This window comes from Mus musculus, chromosome 5 (genome assembly GCF_000001635.26).
Source record: "Mus musculus strain C57BL/6J chromosome 5, GRCm38.p6 C57BL/6J".
NCBI classification, from domain to species: Eukaryota; Metazoa; Chordata; class Mammalia; order Rodentia; family Muridae; genus Mus; species Mus musculus.
Window position 1 is genome coordinate 75,014,673 of NC_000071.6, and position 21,464 is coordinate 75,036,136.

The window sequence follows — 21,464 nt, forward strand, 5'->3', positions numbered from 1 at the left end:
ATCAGAAAAAAATATACAAATCATGAAAAATGAAATACCAACAAAACATTATCCTTCTAGGCTACCTTCTAAAAATAAGTCATATTAGCTTTCTTAAAAGAATGTAGTGCTTGAGAAAAACAGCAGATTGATAGCCATGGGAACTAAAACTCTTCTGTTTAGCTGAAAGAACAGGAGAAAGGGCAGTGAAGGCAGGCTTCAGTACAAGTTCCCTACAGTGGCCTTAATCCTTTTCAGTACTCACCCTGGGGTGGAAAGACAAGGTTAGTAGTTCTTTACCATGAATCTCCAGTCCTTTTTGCCTAGGCTGCCAACAAGAAACCTACTTTTATCACATGGAGTCTTGAGTTAAAAGGGCCAAGACCACCAGCTTACACCATGTAAGCAAAACAAGTCTTTGTGAGATGCTCTCATGCAGGGAACCCGATTGAGAATGCCAGCTCCAAGCAGCTAGACCCCATCAACCTGCCTCATCAGAGCCATTTTGAATGACAATTTTAAACAATAATATTAACATATTTTTCATTTCAACATCTTTACAGTTATATTTTTCCTTAATGTTAGCTAGTTCTAATACAGTTGCTTGTCTATTCAAGAGTGACTAAAATTTTAAAATATTTCAATTACTGAACAGGCAGTGTAGACTTAAGCTAAGCATTTGGCTTTATTTTTGTTGCCTTTGGTACAACCGTGGAAAAGAATCAGAACATAAAAATTACAAAGAAAACGAAAAGATCAGAATTCATAAGATGGCTAAGAATATTAATCAACAATAGTAAATATGGCATACAGTTTTTAACTTCTAAAGAAGAACTGAGAAGTAATTTAAAGTAACCCTAAAATAGTAAAACATAAACCACAAAAAACTACTAAAATAGAAAATTAAGATTTCCTCAAAATTAAATTTTGATTTGCTCTAAGGCCTTTTTGTTATTGTCCCTAAGTGATCTACCTTCCTAAGGAATGAAGTATTACTGCCATGCAGGGTTCACACTCTGGGCCACTAAACATCCCTAAATATTCCAGGACAAGGGACCAGTTAGACACATTCACAATCAGCTACTTGGGGAAAAAAATGGTTTTTAAAATTTTTACAACCATTTACAAAAGTTCAACAACTTAAACCTGCAATTAAAATTTATTTGAACTAGATTTGTTCATTATATTAAACAATGTCAAGGCAAATTTCAAATGTTCAAGATCTTATTTAAAACATTTTGAAATCCAAACTGCTAAGTTTGTAACTCATCAATTAAGATTTAACGAGAACAATACCACTAGAGCACTTGTGATTTTATTTTTAACCCGTGCAGTTGTTAAATAAGGACCTGTGCTTATGCATGTGTACAAATGGAAACTCAGAAATAAGTGAGACAACAATGGTTTTGGGGCTTACAGAAGGAAACTGTATATAATCTGGAGTGAACTACTTTGATTTAAAGAGACAATTAAACGATTCACTTCTGTTTGTTCTGGATTAACGTTAAATCCCACATTCCAGTGGTGAGCTGAAAATCAGACAGTGTATCTCAGTGTAATTACACATACAAAACCTGGAATTTGCCAAGATAAACAAAAATATGAACTGATTCCTCAAAGGAAATTTCTTTCCTATATGCAAAAACTCCTCTAAAAATCTACATATGAACACTGACTTTCAAATAGTGTAGCCACAGTGTTACAGTAAGGCAGCCTTAGCCAACGAGTGGACACGCTGTAGAGCAGTTAGATGGGGAGACCCCAACAACTGGAGACATGTGCCCAGCTGGAGCACTCGGGGTGACTTTAAAGGAGCCCAGTAATGCACAGTTGCATGACATTTCATCAGGTTAGCGAGTGAATCTTATTTTTTTAAAAGGCTATACTGGTATTTATGAATAATAAAAGTTTTGAACTTTTTCCAGAAAAGTACACATGAACACATACATATATAAAATGCTGCACAAAATTTTAAGGAAATTGATATTTGAGAATAATATTTGAAAAAAATTCCTTGGTAAGATTTTTTTAAACTAAAATTTAATTTCAAGTAACAGTAGAAAATCAGAAAAACTTCGTAAGTCAAATAACTTTTGTTAAGATACAAATGCCATTAAAGGAGTTCAAGGTTTTGTTTTGTCTTAGTGAGGAAAGACGGACAAACTAGAAGGCTCCTGCTGTAATAAGACTGTAATAAACAACTGGAGAAGCAAGAATGAAAGCAACAAGTATGCAGCCTGTCACTCAGGAGTCTGACCAAGCAAGGTGCTTTGCTCCCAACAAGACTATCAGGCAGCTTAAATTGCTTTCATTTTACATACAAAAATGGAATCCTCTAGGTCAAGGAACTTAAAGCTACAGTAGAGTACAGTGGTGCTGTGACCTGAAACCAAGGTTATATTCTAGAGCTACCAACCTTGTGTCCTTTCCATCAGAGGGCAGAACTATATGTAAAGAATATGCTTCTGCAACTATCCTAACAGAAATGTCAACTATTACATGCAAGTTGCCTAAGCTACTAACCAGGTTATCTGCCTTAAATAACCAACTCAAACTAAAAGTATGATTAATATAGTCAAGAAAACAGAAGAGAAAAATGATTGAAAACAGAACTTCAGAAGAGAATAGAAATGTATAAAAACATATGGACGGGCTGGAGAGCTCAGTGGTTAAGAGCACTGACTGCTTTTCCAGAGGTTCTAAGTTCAAATCCCAGCAACCAGATGGTGGCTCACAACCATCCATAATAAGATCTGATGCCCTTTTCTGGAGTGTCTGAAGACAGCTACACTGTACTTACATATAATAATAAATAAATCTTTATCAGCCAACTGAACAGAAAAGAGAGACCACATCTTTCTACAAGCTACCACATCAACAATATCATGCTGAGACACATGTTAAAATTGCAAATGTTGAGTTTTAAGCATTCATAGTGTTACTGGAACCTTACAGACGCATTTGAATCTGAGAGTTAGGAAAATGGTTCGTTAGTAAAGTGCTGTAAGATCCCAATAACACTATTAAACATTTGCAATATTTTTATTTAATTAAAAACAGATAATCAAACAGGGCATGGTAATGAGTACTAAAAATCCCAGAACTGAGGAGGCTGAGGCAGGAGGCCTAGGCCAGCCTGGGCTCTATACTAAAAATCCTATCTCTAAACATCAGTACTATCCACATGAATACCTTAATTTACATAAGAGACACTTCCTTTAAAATGAAGCAGCAGTAAATATACTGTTCAGCTACAAGCAGTCTTATATGAGAGCACTTTTCTAGAGTTACTAATTTAAGACTTCAAAAAAAAAAATCTCACAATAAGGTTTTAATAAGGAAAGAGCAGACATGCCCAGATCCCACACCTAGAATTAAATAAGCAGCAGTCACTTCCTTCAGTTTGGTCTCCTGTTTCTCGCGCGCTGCATTAACATATATGCACTCTCAATCTCTGCTTTCTCTTTGAGATGACTTTATGATTTTTAATTGTGTGTAGATGCGTGTATCTGTATCTGGGTATGTGCACATGAGTGCAGGTGCCTGAGGAAACCAGAGTCATTGGTTCCCCTAGAACTAGAGTTATAGAAAATGCCCTCACAGACTTGCCAACAGACAAATCTTATTATAGAGATATTCTCAGTTGGGTCCCACTTCCCAAATGACTCTAGCTTGTGTCAAGTTGACACAAAATCAACCAACATAATAGCAAAACTTTGTCTCAAAAATAAAATAAGTATTTGTAGGTTGGTATCACCACTCCAGGTAGGAGCTAATGGGAGAGGACCCAGGTATAGACTTACGGCCTGAAAGACAGAGGTAGAAACCAGGAAAAAAAGGCGGGGGTGGGGTGGTGGTGGTGGTGGTGGTGGTGGTGGTGGTGGTGAGGGGGGGTGAGGGGAGGGGAGGGTAGGAAGGGGGAAGGTTTGGGGGTGGGACTTCAGGCACGCTTTTGTCTTCCTGTTTTAACAGCATACTGGTAGACAGAACTGCGTCTGTGGGTGTGAGCGTGCTTTATTTCTTCCTCTGTTATTCAAACATGATCTTTTCTAGCATACCTACTCTTTCTGGACTCCACCACAGTCAAACCTCCAAGTCTTTGGTTGTGGCTACTAGTTTCTCCTTGGAGACCATGCACAAAATGTCCAGTGTTGAGTTTGAGTATTGACCAGTGATACAAGAGGAGGAGGAGGAGGAGGGAGAACACATGGATTTGGGTGGGTAGAGAGATGGGGAGAAGACAGAAGAGCTGGGGGAGGGTAAAAACATGATCAAAATACATTGTATAAAAAATTTAAGTAAGAAATCTTTTAAAGATTTGTTTTTAATTATGGGGAGGTGGCACACAAATGTGTGTTTGCTGAGTGTAGGTGCCAGTGAAGGCCACAAAGGGGCCATCAGAGTCCCTGAAGCTGGAGTTACAAGTGGCTATGAGCTGCCTGACATAGGTGCTGGGAACCAAATTCAAGTCCTCTGCTCTTAACCACTGAGCCATCTCTCCAGCTCCTGAAAGCCCGTCTTCCTCAATGAAAAATGGCCTATGCTATTCTCTTCTACAATTAGGCTTTAATATATAATTTCTGTCTTTACATTGAGGACTCCAGGTCTACACTGAACTATTCTAAAAGTATCAATAAAGTTCAGGATCAAGAGTATTGATTCTGTTGCAGGGGAGAGCATGGGAGACACCTCTCTCTCTCCCTCTCTCCCTCTCTCTCTCTCTCTCCCTCTCTCTCTCTCTCTCTCTCTCTCTCATTTTATTTATTTATTTATTTTTGGTTTCTCGAGACAGGGTTTCTCTGTATAGCCCTGGCTGTCCTGGAACTCACTCTGTAGACCAGGCTGGCCTCGAACTCAGAAATTTGCCTGCCTCTGCCTCCCAAGTGCTGGGGCTAAAGGCGTGCGCCACCACGCCTGACAGGAGAGACTTCTCTTTACAGGACATGATACATAGACATCCATCCAGGCAAACTTTACTCATACACATAAAACCTCAGTGAACAAGCTGAACTTAACATTTACATGAAAAACTAATCATCAAAAAAAAAAAAAAATCTTGGAAAAAAAAATTCCAGAGGCAGAAATGTAGCTCAGTTGGTACAGCCCTGACTCAGTTGCAGAGCAGAGTTGGCTCCCAGACCCTAATAATAAGCACATGCCTGCAACTGGAAAGGAAATAAAGGCAAAAAGATCAGAGGGTTTGGGTCATCTTCTGCTACACTGTAAGCTCAAGACTAGACTGGGCCACATGAGACACCAACTCAAGGAGGGTGGGTGTTGACACACAAATTTGCAAGATTCGCCCCACTGAACATAATTCTCAAGTAAATAAGCTAAAGTAAGTAAGACGGTGTGACAGCGAGGTTAAGATCAACACCAAGGGAACATAATGAAATTCAGTAAGAGATTCATAAATTATGACTTATAAAGCCGAGAGAGTCATATGTCAAAACATGAACTTTGACCGTCTCTTCTTGTCATACAAAATATGGGAGAGATCAAAATCTTCACCACTTTGCTTTAGGCGAAAGAGTAGACATGATAGTAAAGGCATTATTTTTTTTTTTCTTTTCTTTTTCTTTTTGGAAACAAAATTTCACTACAAAGCCCTGGCTGGCCTAGAACTCAAAATGTAGACCAGGCTGGCCCTGAACTCACAGAGATGCACGCCTCAGCCTAATATAAACTGGGATTTGTGAGCCTGGCATTAAAGCACAATTTTTTAAGTGATAAACTAGATCATCAAAATCAAACCGTCAGCTCTGCCAAAGACATAGGAAAGACAGGGTATACGCTAGTATCTGCTAGAGCTGACACATCTCTAACGTCAGAATTACATTAACTAGTCTAAAGCCTGCCACAGTGGTGCATGCTTTATACTCCCAACACGTAAAAGACTGAGAGGCAGGATAATACTAAATTCAAGCCTTGTTATAGGTTACATAATGAGACACTATCCTAATTTAACAAAGAAAACACCATTTTAAAGAGAATCAAGGTTGGAGAGATGGCTCGCAGGTTAAGAGCACTTCCTATTTTTGCAGAGGACTGGGGTTCAATTCGCAGCGCCCACATGAGGCTCACAACCACCTGTAACCGGTTCCAGAAGATCTGACACCCTCTTCTTGCCTCCATAGACTCACACATGCATGTGGTACACATAATTCACATAGGCACACAGGTAGACACACAGACAAACAAACAATAAAAGAACCCTTTAAAATATTCTTTTATATTCTTTGCCCTGCGCCCTCTTCAGTGCTGGGGTTCAAAGACAGGTCATTCTGAATACTAAGTAAGCGTGCCATCACTTAAACAAAGCACCTCATACCAACAAATAACTAGTTTTAAACAGGCAAGATGTCTTTCCTTCCATCTTGGAGTCACGAGGTCTGCTGAGAAAAGGACTTGTAAAGGTAAATATGTCTACAAGTCTTTGAGGCCATTTATTTGCTAGCTGTAGGTATGGGGTCTCCAAAACCAAAAGGGCCACACAGCTGGTCTAAAATAAAAAGTATTTATGTGAAATCAAATTCTACTTGGGTAAGAAATATAATTTGTTCAAAGCAAACAATAACATAATCCTTCTGGTGACAAGCTGAGAAAACCCAGTATACTTTGGGATTATCAGAGCCCAACAGTGGCACAGCTTGTGTCAAATTCCAAAGCAACCTTCCTGCTTTCTGCTAAAGTCATTGGACGAGAATCTGAGTGATGCTACATCCTCAAGGGTTTAAACTAATGACAAGTAGATAAATAAAAGTAGGTCCGTGCTCTTACAATAAATAAATAAATGAGAAGGCTAAGTGTGCTGGCATCACCTTTAATCCCACATGCTGGCATGGGAGTTGAGTCAAAAGCAGGTAGATCTTTCTGAGTCTGAGGCCAGCCAGAGTTGTGAGGTGCTGTGTTAAAAACAGGGGAAAGAGGGCAATTTGTTTCAACTCTTTCATTTCTTACTTTGTTTTGTTTTTGTGGTACTACAGGCTGAAAACCTTGCACATAGTAGGAAGGCACTCTACCACTGAGAAATATCTCACAGCCCTCCCTCCAATACTAAAAAGGAAGATGGACAAGTAGCAAATAAACACACTGTCTACCACTACTTAGCAAGAGCGAGGTGACAAGAAGTACCACAGCAGACCATCAGAACACTGCCACTGCTAACCACTACCAAGCCCTGGCCAGGACACTGAGCAACTGCAACTCCACACAAGGCTTGTGTGAATGCAAAAGTACTTGCCACTTTGGAAAAGAGTTTTCTTTTTTACAAGTTTCTCTTAAAATAAAGCACACAATTACTATGTGACCCAGTAATCTCACTTTTATGTTCACATGAAAATAAAGCAAGTCTTACTCAGAATCACTAAAGCCACACACAATCCAATGTCTTCCAACTGACAATGGTTAAACAAACTGTGAAAGACTCAGCCATACACTGGAGAAGATATAGTAAAAACTTCTTACAATGAAAAAGGAACAAACCACTAATATATAAAACTAAATAGATACATTTCAAATGTGCTGAGCTAAAACAAAAAAAGTCAGGATGGAAAGGCTACATAAACTAAATAATTTCACGATACAATACTCTAGAAAAGACAAAACTATACGGGCAGGACAGACAGATCAGTGACCATCAGTATAAGCAAGGCTTTTTGGGAAAAAAAATGCTATGTACCTTGATTATGAGTAGCTTTGTAAAGTTGCATTCATAAAAATTATAAAGCACTACAATGGAAATTTACTTTTTTTAAATTATAAAAAATAATTCTCAAAACCTAAGGTAGTATTAAAAGAAAGGCAATCTGGAAGGCATAAAAATAACTGATAATAGCAGATTGTTAACAGACTCTGTGGAACAAAATATAGGTGAGAGGGGAACCAAGCTGGAGTCAGGGCTTTTTTGGGGGGAAATGGGAGGAGATTGTTGTTGTTCTATTTGAGACAAAGTCTCACAGTATGGCCCCAGCTGGTCTCATTCTATGTAGGCCAAGCTGGCCTCAAACTCAGAGATCTAGCTGCCTCTCCTGAGTGCTGGGATAAAAGTTGTGTATCACCACCACCTGGCATCACGTTTTAAAGGCAAAGCCATTTAATTACTTAGTGATTACAGTGAGGAAGATGATGAGCTTTCAGTTGCATAATAAAGTGTACTTTTAGTCCTGACTTATACTGGAGTCAGAGAAAATCCCAGCCATGTAAAAAGATTCTGGGTTACACATGCAGAGACAAGAGGGGTTCACAAGCTAAACACCAGGCCGCATTTTAGCCCACTTTTAAAATACTAATGCCAAGTAAGTGTGTAGGTGTGTGTGCGGGTGTGTAGGTGTGTAAGTATATGTGTATGTCTTTGCATGTCATGATGGGAATCAAACAATGGACCTTGCAATCTCGGGCAAGTGTCTTACCACTGGACTATATCTCTACCCCTTCAAGGTCTCTTAATAAGGAGTGCCTAGATAGAACTGTCAGAGTCCACAAAACCGACAGGAATAAAACTGCATCTTGATATTGACTGATTGGTTGATTTATGTATGCGCGTACACTGTCACTCTCTTCAGACACACCAGAAGAGGGCATCAGATCCCATTACAGATGGTTGTGAGCCACCATGTGGTTGCTGGGAATTGAGTTCAGGACCTTTGGAAGAGCAGACAATGTCCTTAACCACGGAGCCATCTCTCCAGCCCTGCATCTTGATTTTTAAGCTCTAGTTGAAATGCATCTTCTTTAGCTATCAATATGAACACTAACTGGAATGACCAAACAGCAATGGTGCTTTGATCACTTGTAGAAATCATAGATTCTTTCCATCAGACCAGATCACCATGGATCTGTTATTTTATTTCATATATATTAGTAAAGAACAATTTGATAAATTTGTTTTAAAGCATTTTAGAGGTTTCTTGGTTGTTTTGTGGCATTTTACTTTGTTTTAGAACAAACAAAGTCTATTTTTATCTGGCAGGAAAGTACACACTTAGAGTAAGCATAGAGTAAGCCAAGATGGAGGAACAAGTCCCTCAAAGCTAGATCTATAGTTTGGGTCTACCATTTGTCCTTCTCTTGCCTACGCTGTAGGGTAGTCACTGTCCTGGAATAGGTAGAGGCTTCACAGACATCATCCTTACCCACAATTCATTCTTTTACAATAGATGTGTTAGATCTAGGACTTCATATAAAAGTGTAACTACTACAAAGTTGAACTTGCTAGGGGACAGAACAATAATTCCTTACTATATTCTTCAGGAAGGGGTTCCAAATAAGCCAAAAGGAACCTGCAGAGACTAGTTGTAGTTCATAGAGGCCTGTCCTTCCTCTACTTTGGTTACTTTGGCTGTCTCATATCCCACCTGTAGGCACTCTTATTTCTATTTCCCTAGCACTAGTTTTAACCCTATCATTTCCCCTCCAAACCCCAAGGATCTGAGATCCGACTGACTGGCTGCTTCTGCTCTAAGGGGGTCGTCACTTGGTTGGATTCTCCCTGAGTCTTGTTATGAGGAGAACAGATAGGTAAATGGGACATCCAGTGTGGATGGGCCTGGAGTATACTGTGGCCTTTGTCTTCTTTTATGACATCCTCCTTTCCTAGTTCTTAGTGAAGCCCTCGCAGCTTGCACATTACCAGAATGTTGTCATTGCAGTCACTGAACAGCATTTTCTCACATCTTCAAATACTTTCCAGTTCCTTATTTTAGTTGTTTGATATATAATTGGGGTTTTGTAATCTAAAATATTGATTAATGTAGTATTTAGAATAATTAAATGTTATACTAAAATAGTATTTATAGGCTCTAGCATTATTAGACTAGCAGAGTGGTCCATGACAATGAGGGTTGGAAATCCCTGCTATCTTGTCTCCCATCTTACAAAGGTGTTCTAGTACTCTCCATACATTCATGACATGGTACAGAGAAGTTATACTCAAGGCAGGAAATGTATAGAGAACTATAAGGTTTCACTTTTGTTTTTTAAATATAGCATCCACATATTAAAATCTCTTGTATTACTCATTTAAAAAGTAAAAGAAGGGAGGAAAGAGGGAGGGAGAAAGGGAGAAAGAGAGGGAGAGAGGGAGGGAGGGAGGGAGGGAGGGAGGGAAGGAGGGAGGGAGGGAAAAGATAAGATCAGATCTGAAAATCAAGGCCAGATCCAACAAACAAAGCCCACCACCGTAACCATATGACCTGGACAGCCACTCAGACAACAGCAAGGCCTGAAATGAGGAAGGCAGTGAGAGACAGAGCCTAAAGAAAATCAGAAAATACAACTGTGAATCCAAACACTGCCAGACAGTTTTTTTGTGGCCTAGAGGCAATCTGGCAAGAATTAGGGGGGTAAAAAAATCTCTAAGAAAGTAGGGCCAGCAAAAAAAAAAAAAAAAAAAACCCTTCCGCTGCACAAGCTCAATGACCTGAGATCCACCCGAAACCCACTCAACGGCAGAAGAGAACTGACTGCACAGTGTTGTCCCCTGGCCTTTAAACACTTCTGGCGGTACCTGCACCTCCCATGTTCAACACACAAATAATAAAATAGTTTATGAGAAATATAAGTATTTTAAATATTATAAAAAATAATATACAACTCTATTATGAAAGCATCATTTCCTTTCTAGCAATAAATCAGCTCAAAAATTTTCAGTAAAATATACCTCTAACTCTATAATAGAAGTCAAGTAACAAATTAAATGTGATTTCCTTCATTTCCTCGCCATTATCTAGCACAAAAATTAAATGTTTCCACAGAAAAACATTCAAGCCAAATTGGTTGACACCTGCCCCCCTCCTTTGGTTTTCCAGGCTGGCCTTAACTTACTATGTAGCAAATTCACAATCCTCCTGTCTCAGCCTGAGTGTTAGGATTTCATACCTGAGTTACCATACATGGCTGAATATTACATCAACTTCACACGTGTAAGTATAATAGTTAAGATAACAAAAACAATGGTGATGTGTTAGGCATGGTGGCCTGGAGCATTTGGGAGGCAGAGGCAGGCAGATCTCTTAGTTCAAGACTAACCTGAAGTGAGTTTCAAGCCAGTCAAATCCAAGGAGTAAAACAATGTCTTCAAAAACAAAACAAAACAAAAACCACCCAACCAACTTTTGATTTGTATCATTTTGGCATATCTATAACTAACATCTTGGAACTTTTTCATTATAAGCAATGAAAATTAGGTCTTCCAATGATTTTTCCTAATCAGAGTCAGTGTATATTCATTATAGAGAAACTGTAAAGTACAAAAATAAAATAACCCATATTATTTTCCTGTAAGCATTTTATCTCCTCCATGGGTACTCTCATAGTACTAGTAATAATATTAGTCACTCCTTATTGACAACTTCTGTTATGGGTTAGATTTGAAGGACTCCCTCCAAAAGCTTGTATGTTAGGGGATGGAGAGGTGAGTTGGGAGTACTGGCTGCTCTTGCAGAGAACCAGGACCACTAGCCTCTGTAACTACTTCCAGGAACTCTGACAGGATAGACCACAGAGACTCAGGTACTGAACGTGAGTGCACAGGAGACACTGACGTACACCAATGTCATTTAAAAGTAAGAGGAGAGCTGTGCGATAGCTCAGTTGACAGTAGAGCTTGGGAGACTGTGGACTGCAAGATGATCTGGATTACAAGGAATACAACCTACTCAACAGACTAAATCACTCATAGATTCCTAACATGAAGGCATATTGGAAAGTGGTTCAAATGTCTAGACATAGGATCTAGAGGAATGGGTAGGAAGGACTCTGTTCTCAGGGGCTACATCTTGTTCCAATCTCCTCCTTCCCTCTCTGACGCCTGATGACTATGAGGCATGCAGCTCTACTCAGCCATCATGATGGTTTTGCATGGTCAGGCACAGAAGTAATGGAGCCAGCGTAACAGTCCATGACTAAAATCTCTAAAACCATGAGCCAAAGTACACAGTTCTTCCTTTAAACTGTCTCTCTTATACTTAAAACAGCATTGAAGCTGACAGAATTTCTCATAAGCTGTTCAGCTAAGAGCTTTATAAATACTATTTTACTGTATCCTTACAACAATTCTATTCAAATCACAGGTGAATATTATTATTTTATAGCTGTATCAATCAGATTTAAAGAGGTTCAGAAGTATGTCCATGGGCACAGAAATATACAGTACCATTCTAGTCCATAATTAATGCATACAGACATAGGGCTGCACCTTTTGACTATAATTTCCTAATGTATAAAAATTATGACGACTGTTACACAGCTGTTTTATAATATTTGAATATATGATTTAATTAATCTTGCTTTACTATATCAGATTACTTCTATATAGCATTCAGAACAGTGTGGTTCATTAAACAGAAAAAAAAAAGGTAAAAGTAAGACTTGTTTCACACTTCTAAATGTAAATTAAAAGACATAATTCAACTTACTCTTTTACTGAGGCAAATAACTGGCCACATACTGCACCCTAACGTGCAGCAGCAGCACAGGCAGCCACAAAGCAACCACCGCACATTAACAGGAAGATTCTTCCTGAGACAGCTGTTAACTCTGTTGATGCTGGCTTTAAATTCTTCAGGAGCTACCTACAGGAAGGGAAGAAACGTAACACTGAGATGCTGAGTGACAATAAATGGGTCTCAGCACACATTTACTCATTTCTATGAGAAAATAATTTGAGATATAGAAACAGTAGATTAATAACAATAAGAGAGACACTCACTTTTCCAGTTAATGAAGAAGGGAATTCTGATTCAAATTTGTTGCTCAGTCCAAATCTGTTTTCAAAAAGGAAAAAATATGTTATTATATGTCACTGTGCCAACATCACAGATGCTTAAACTATCTAACTTAAAGGTGGTGTGAACAGAACATGGATCCCTCAGAGAGTGTCGGAGACAGAGTGAAGGTCTAAGATACCTTTTGTAAGTTGCTCATTAAGATAATCACAATGAGCAACTTACAAAATTAGCATAGAAAGAGTTTCCCAGTAGAACCAAAACTTTTATAGAATGATGAAGCATGAAGCACAATGTTAAATAACCAACAGTATGTAAGTAAAAAAGACGGTTTATTTCATGAGCTACCACAGTATCAAAGCATAATATATTAATCAAATAGCAAATTTTCTAGCTTTCACTGTTTTGAATTCCTACTGCATTTTGTCTTTTAAATACCAAATGACTAGTACCCACTCGCTTCAATTTATTTCAATCTGAACCAAAAACATTTGTTCAATGTTTATTTCCCTTGCTTCTGAGTTGTAGTGCTATTTTTAAAAATGAAAATTTTAAAATAGAAACATTTTACAATGATATTAATTATAACATATGTAATAATGTATTATAGCTAAAAGCACAAACACTAGACAATTATAGCTAAAAGCACATACACTAGACAAGAAAGCCCAGTAACCCATTACCTGAACAACTAACTAGGATGTCTCTACTCTGGATAGTGAGCACACACCTAATCATAGGACTGGCTAGCAACACAGCAGCTGGCAGGGCCCAGCAAGCCTGCTCAACTCAGACACAGGTTTTGTGGTTTTTCTCTTGACATGTATGAATATAAGGTATTAATAAATAGATGGTATTGTAAGGGCTGAAATATTAAAAAAAAAAGGGGGGGGTTTAAATTCAAGTCAAGATACAGTAAAATTGCAAAGCCTGAAAGTCAAAAATGAAGAGCAGACAGTAGGAAGCACAACTGTCCAGTGAAGGAGAAGTAGTCAGTCAGCAGTTCCCACTGCACGAGCAGACGCTGGGAGGCAGATCTCCATGAGACGCATTAGACCAGGGAGCAGAGAAAAAAATCAGAGCCACTGAGGTGCAGCTGTACGATGGTAGAGTCCTGACTCTTAAGCCCCCTTGAGTACTTCTGCTCTTTATAATCTGATAGAGTCTCACTATTCAGATTTGTAAGATCCCATAATGATAATGGTGAATGCTCCCAATATTAACCCTTAATGAAAAATGCAAAGAACTAAAATACTATTGCCTAAATTTTAATGTAATTATTTACATATGAAAACAAAATCAAATCCATCCCATAGTTAATCCTAAACAACAGAGAGTATGGATGACATTTCTTATTTCCATGTTTTCAATGACTTCTCTAATAAAATCTATTAGTATTTAAGACTAAGGATAGACTGTGAAGATTAGCCAGAGCCTGTATTTGGATCGCCAGGATACACATTAAAAAGCCAGGCCCAGCACCCACAAACCTAGCACTGAGGGAGAGAGACAGGAGGAAGCGTATGAGCTTCAGGTCCTGTGAGTTTACATCTCAGGAAATAAAGGTAGAGTGACAGCGATATAGGAAAAGACAACCCATGTTAACACACACACACACACACCATTAAAAGATCATATAACACACATGGATGCACACATACACCGAAATGCATACTTGTACACATTTTAAAAGTACATATAACACACTGCTCATACATGCACATCAAAAAATAGAAAGAAAAAAGAAAAACCTAGGAACAATTACACAAAAAACAGGAGCCATTTTGCCCTTTTTTGTATCTTCATGATCCCAAGTTTTATTTTTTACTTCATTGGGAAATACAACTTCCCAATTTATAAGTAGTCTTTATGCTTTTCTTTATAATTATAAAAAGAGTTAAAATATGAAGAAAAATGAGTTTTGTTTTTAAGACAAAAAGGAAATGTATGCATAAGCGACATGCCAATATTTAGAGACAACTCTACTGGCTTTAGAGTATACCTCAGGGCTAGGAATGTAGCTTGGTCAGTAACACTCAAAGCGCTGCCTAGCATACATTAAACCCTGGATTCAATCCCGAGCACTACAGAAACTACAAAACTAAGTGTGGGGGCACACATCCATAATGGCAGAACTCCAAAATGGCAGCAGGAAGGTCAGGAATTCAAGGTCAGCAGAAGCTACACGAGAATCCGTCTTCAACAACAACAACAACAATAAAACACCAACCAAAAACAAAAGAGGGCATTTTAAAGCACTTTTGTCATCTTGGTTTGGGGTTTTTATGTGTATCTGTCTCTGTGTCTCTGCATATGTGTGTGTGCGAGCGCGCGCACACACACACACACACACACACACTCGGAGGCTGAAACAGGGGGTCAGCTATGCTCCTTCACCACTCCCTAGTCTTTAGACAGAGGGTCTTTCTTCTTGAACCTGGGGTTGGTGACCTCTGCTAGCCCAAGACCAGACAGTTCCTAACACTGTCTTGTCCAGTCTCTGCTTCTCTTGCAGCCTGAATCCCAGCACGCTCCTAGGTGCTGAGGTCCCATCTATATCTAGCTTCCATATTTCTCCATTGTTCTGTTTTAGAAATTTATTTATTTATTTTTACTCTATGTACATTGGTGTTTTGACTGTATGCATGTGTGAGGGTGTCAGACCCCCTGAAACAGGAGTTGCAGAGCTCCTATGTTGTGAGCTGCCATGTGAGTGCTGGGAATTGAACCTGGGTCCTTGGAAAGAGCAGTTAGTGCTCTTAACCACTGAGCCATCTCTCAGTGGTTTTGTGGTTTGTGTTTTTTATAAGATTTACTTATTTTATGTTTCTGAGTGTTTTGCCTGCATGTATGTCTGCACACCGTATGTACAGAGTGCCCGAGGGGTTCTGAAGAGGGTGTCAGGTCACCTGGACCTGGAGCTAGGGATAGTTGTGAGCCACCATGTGGGTGTTGGGAATTGAACCCAGGTCTTTCATTAGAGCAACACATCCTCTTAACTGATGAGCCCTTCCTCCCCCTGCATCTCTTATGCACCTCAAAATTTCCAACTTTTTAACCAACCAAGGTCATGAGGTAGAATGTAGAAAACAAGGTATGGAAAACATGTTGATTTCAAGAAATCTAAGCAGTAACAGCAGGCTTTCAACTGAAATGGCAGCTTGCAGCCAGCAATCCAATTAGATAAAACAAGAATTGGCAAGTACAGAAAGCTAATGTGGTGCAGCTGGAAGAGCAATGCAATGCAGAGGGAATGCTTGAATTCTAATCCTGGTTTAAGTATCAATTCAATATATTATCAGAAAAGCAAATCTTCCCTTCAGTTGTATTTGTCTCCGATAAGACAGCAGACCAAAGGGTAAATGCTGTGCCGTCCTCCTAAGTTTCTGGGTTTTACAGTTGCTAGGGCTCACACCCAGAGCCTGGCAATTGCGCTCTCTCACTCTCTTTATCTCTCTCTCTCTCTCTCTCTCTCTCAATCTCTCTCTCTCTCTCTCTCTCTCTCTCTCTCTCTCTCAGGCTCCATCCCAGTGCCAGCTCTACTTTATTTACTTACTTACTTACTTACTTATTTATTTTGGACGCATGGCCTTACTATATAGGCCAGTGTGGCACAGAACTAGTAAGCCTCCCGTCTCAACCCCTCACTCTCATTCTTAAACTTTATCTGTGTTGTGTGTGTACTTTTGGTATGCTGTTCGTGCTGGCTGGACACAAGTTAGAGTTAGGTAAAAGGAGGGAATCTCAATTGAGAAAACACCTCCCTAACATCTGGCTGTAGGGCATTTTCTTAGTGAATGAATGATGGGAGAAGGCCAACCTGCTGTGAGTGGTGACCCTGGGTTCTATAGGAAAGCAGGCTGAGGAAAACATGATGAGCAAGCATTTAGCAGCACCCCTCCATGGCCTCTGCATCATCAGTTCCTGCCTCTAGGTTCAGGAGCTGCTGAGTTCCTGCCCCGATGTCTGTCAATGATGATGTGGATGTCACAATGATATGAAAGTGTAAGCTGAATAAACCCTGTCCTCCCTAGATTGCTTTGCTCATGGTGCTTCAGCAGAACAACAAAAACCCAATCTAAGATAGTGTGCATTCTTGGACACATCCATGCTGCAGAGTTCATACGGAGGTCAAGGGACACGTTGGTGGAACTGGGTCTCTCCTTTCACCTTTACGTGGGTTCTAGGGATCAAACTCAGGTTGCTAGGCTTGGGTAACAATCATGTTTATACACTGAGCCATCTCATGAGCCCAACTTTCCCCAGTATGTTTTGTTTTTTTGAGAGTCTCTCTGGATAGGCTTGGTTGTCTAGGAGTTTGCTATGTTGACCAGGCAGGCTTTGAACTCACGGGGATCCTCCTGCCTCTGCCTCCCAAGTGCTGAAATTAAAGGGGTGCCTCACCATACCCAACTCCTCAAATTAAAAAACAAAAAACAAACCCTGCAAAATTTGGGCTTCACTTTACACATAGGACAGTTTCTATACAACAGTAAATGTTTTAAGAATTTATTTATTGGGCTGGCAAGATGGCTCAGTAGGTAAGAGCACTGACTACTCTTCCGAAGGTCCTGAGTTCAAATCCCAGCAACCACATGGTGGCTCACTACCATCCATAATGAGATCTGACGCCCTCTTCTGGTGTGTCTGAAGTCAGCTACAGTGTACTTATGTATAATAATAAATGAATCTTTGGGTCAGAGCAACCAGGGACTAAGCGAGCGGAGTTGACCAGAGCGAGTGGAGGTCCTAAAAATTCAATTCTCAACAACCACATGAAGGCTCACAACCATCAGCTACAGTGTACTCACATACATAAATAAATAATTTTTTTAAAAAAGGAATGTATTTATTTATTCTTATAAAAAGGTTTACTGAGATCTCTCTTTTTACAAAAAGTTTCTCTGAAGTTTATATTCTAGACTAAGATGTAAAGGTGCATGTCTGCTGTACATCAGGATTAAGAAAGGTGAAGAGGACTTGATGTTTAAGGCCAGCCACAGCTTCATAGTAAATCTTAATTGCAAATAAATAAGAGTTTGTGCTCTTACATGTCTGGCTAACTCATGCTCTGACGAATACAATTATGGAAAAAGAAAGATGCTGTACATGCTAAGGAGGGAGCTGTGATTTTAAGTAGGAGGATAAGCTTCTCCTTGACAGATCTGAAGATACGGACCTAGCTTCTGGATGTTGGAAGCAAGTATTCATAAAAAAAAAAGAGCTAGTCAGTACAAAGGACCTAGGTCAGAAATATGCCTAGAATAATTCAGAAATGGAAGAGAAGCCAGTACAATGAGAATGGAGTAGGTAAGCAGAAATAAGAAAGAAGTCAGAGACATGTTCACACGGTAGGTAAGCCAGGTCAGGGAGAGTGCTGCAGGCTACTCAAAGAACTCTGGGAGAGGTGGCTCCAGGAAGCTGATACAGAAAGACACAGCTGAATTACATTTCACAAGCATTTTCATGGCACATGTGCCAGTGAGGCTTTACTGTAAAGGGAAAAAGCAGAGTGTAAAAGAAAAAGGTAGTAAGTCTTAGGCAAAAGAAACAAACCTTGTTAGGTTTCAAAGAGAACTAATGGGTTGCTTGACACACTGGATGCTGAAAGCCTTCTAAAATGTGTCAAATTTTCTGCTCTATGAGACACTGTATTGGCTAGTTTTCTGTAAATTTGACACAAGCTAGTGTCATCTGGGAAGAAGAAACCTCAATTGAGAAATTGCTTCCATCAAACTGGCCTGAAGGCAAACCTGTGGGCATCTTCTTCACTAATGAGTAATGTAGGAGGTCCCAGCTCCCTGTGGGTGATGTGGGTGGTGACATGCCTAGGCAGATGGTCCTGGGGTATATAAGAAAGCAGGCTGAACAAGTCATGGGAGCAAGTCAGTAAACAGCATTCCTCCATGGTCTCTGCTCCAGTTTCTGCCTTAAGGTTCCTGCCTCAGCTCCCCTAGAAGACAGACTGTAACCTGCAAAACAAAAAAATCTTTTCCCTACAAGATGCTCTGGTCATGGTTTTTACCCAGCAACAGAGACAAACTAGGACAAGTGCCTACACCTGTGGCCAGTAACTGCTACTCCAGAGAGTCCACCAACCTCTTCTAACCTCTGAGAGCTAGTAACTGCCACTCCAGAGAGTTTACCACCTCTTCTCACCTCTGCAACACACACACATTCATGGAGACACTCATATACACACATTCAAACAAAAATCTTTCAAAATTTTGTTAGTTTAAATAACACTAGGTCTACTATCAACTAAAAACAAAAAGGCTATACTTGAAGCTGCTTTAAACAGAGGATTATGTATTCAGTTTTAGATAGAAAAAACTCCAGCCTAGCATTCCTCTCCGACACTCAGACTGTATAGAAACTCATACTCACAGAATTTTACCTTCCATCATATGACAAGACCTATGCACAAATGAACTAAAATTTTCAGACTCAAACTAAGCACATGGGTTATACAGACAGTAAATGAAAGAAGAACCTATTTCCTAATGTTAGACTTTGAGCTTAATGGAATCATATTTTTTCTGCTATTTTTTGGAGATGAAATCATAACCATGGAAGAAATTAACAGACTTTAATGTTTATAAACCATGCTTTAAACACCAGCCATCTCATATGTGTTTGAATATCAATACAGCTCAACAAGGACTGAAAGAAGATACAAACCCCCTGCAGCTGGACAGACAGACAGGCACTGACATAGCATGCACACACCCACAGAATGCTTTCTACCAGAAGACACAAGCCTCTGCAGTTGTAGACTAGTTTCATTTTAACTTTGCAACCACACTCCGAACCATGTTTAGGCTCATCTAAGATGATATCTAATAAGATATCAGATCCTCTGAGACCCGAGTTACAGCCAGTTGCAAGCTGCCCTCTGGGGGCTGGGAATCCAGCCCATGTCCTCTGGAGAGCAGTAAGAGGACTGCTGGTAGAAAGGACACTTTTAGAGTCAGTCCTCCTTCACTTTCCCCACCCCATGTGTAAGCCAAAATATAACTAAGTTAATTATTCTAGGCATTTTGCTACGGTAATGGAAAGCTAATTATCACAATAGACCTCCAAACCAGTAACTACAAATAATGTTTACTCCTATAAAAAGGCAGATAAAGAAGGTTGAGTATATAAAATTCCTTCACTGAACAAACCCAGAACTTACTTCATCATAACCACAATGCAAGATCAAAGAAAAGACAGAAAGCTTTTGCCACTCAGTGTGGCATACACCTACAATTCCAGCACTTGGGAAACAGAGGCAGGAGGAATGTTGCAGGGTTAAGGCCAGCTGGAACTACAATGAATTCCAGGCCAGGGGAACTTTGTTACACACTTGTAATCAACAAAAGGAAAAAAAGGAAATTATATCAAAGTCTAGCCATCTCTACCAAAAGTAAGCTACATGAAAGAACATAAAAAAATAAGAAAATAAAAGGAGACTGGAGAGATGGCTTCTGCTCTTCCAGAGGACCTGAGTCAATTCCCAGCACCCACATAGCAGTTCACTCCTGTAACTCCAGTTCCAGGGCTTCTGACACCCTCATATAGACATACAAGGAAGCAAAAAGAAAAAGGAAAAACACACATAAACTATTAACAAATAAATAAATAAATAAGAAAAAGACACTTTTTTTTTTCAGGACACATCAGAACATTTCAGCCCTAGAGATTCCAAATCAGCTTTAAATGTAGATCTTTCCCTGAAATCTAAGAAACAAATAGCCATCAAACACCACAAATACCATAGTGAAGAATGTCATTCCACAAACATCCTCACTTCAAAATTATGAGGAAGCTCCTCTGGTATATTAGCTGCTCTCTTGGCATATTAGCACCCATGGCGACAGGAGATCCAAATATGTCATTAAAAATGGTCCCAAAGCAGCTTATTAAGGGCAGACCCAGTTCTTTGACTTCATCACAGAGCCAAAAATCAAATCAAATGAATCACATATACACAAGTGGGAAGGTAAAGGAAACACTACTACTGGTTTTCTCTATCTTATGGAAAAGGTTTGTAAAATTTGATGCTTTCTACCTAAAACTGTAATACCTCCTTTACGTAACTATTGCCCACCAACCCAGCCAGGCTACTGTCCTGTTTCACTCAGATTGCTTCAGCAGCCTCTTCAATTTAATGCTAACATTCTCCTCAGTAGTGGAGCCGCTACAGTACAGACTATGCTCTTAGGGATGGTCTGTCATTCATAACACTGGAAGTAACCCTAATTCTGTCTCTCTGCCTCTCTGCACCTCCCCCTCCCACGCCCCTTTCTCTCTCTCTCTCTCACACACACACACAAGTTGGGGAAGAACCTTTCAAACCATTTTACATCCTCTCTGGCCCATACTGATCTCTCCAATCTTGTTTCAAGACACAATCCTGTTTTCTGTACGTTCTAGCTATAAGCTAGACTCAGCTCTTCATAAGAATGTTTTATCTCTTAATGCCATTCTCCCAACCACATTACTTTCCATCATAGATCCCTTCACTGGTCATCTTCACAGCAATTCTTCATTTATAACTCAACTACTTACGGTAAACCATATGATGGGAAAGTCTTTATGTCTTTTGAAAGCTTGTATAACACCTGACATGAAATGGGAATTTAAGGAGTATCTGTGGAGCTGGAGACACAGCTCAATTGGTAGTACTTGTCTAGAGTAAATGAAGCCCGGGCCCTGCTCCCCAATACCACATAAAACAGGTTTGGAAACAACAATGAAACAAACAAAAAAACATAT

The 21,464-nt window shown here is 39.5% G+C and overlaps 1 protein-coding gene across 1 annotated transcript in view; it reads right to left on the reverse strand.

Moving 5' to 3' along the window:
* Positions 1-21,464, reverse strand: part of Chic2 (cysteine-rich hydrophobic domain 2) — a 39,638-nt gene that overhangs the window by 9,669 nt on the left and 8,505 nt on the right. Inside the window, exons 2-3 of the mRNA NM_028850.5 lie at positions 12,689-12,743; positions 12,396-12,551 (exon numbers count right to left, since the gene is read on the reverse strand). Of these exons, the coding sequence (NP_083126.1) occupies positions 12,396-12,551; positions 12,689-12,743 (211 nt within the window). The remainder of the gene's footprint in view (positions 1-12,395; positions 12,552-12,688; positions 12,744-21,464) is intronic.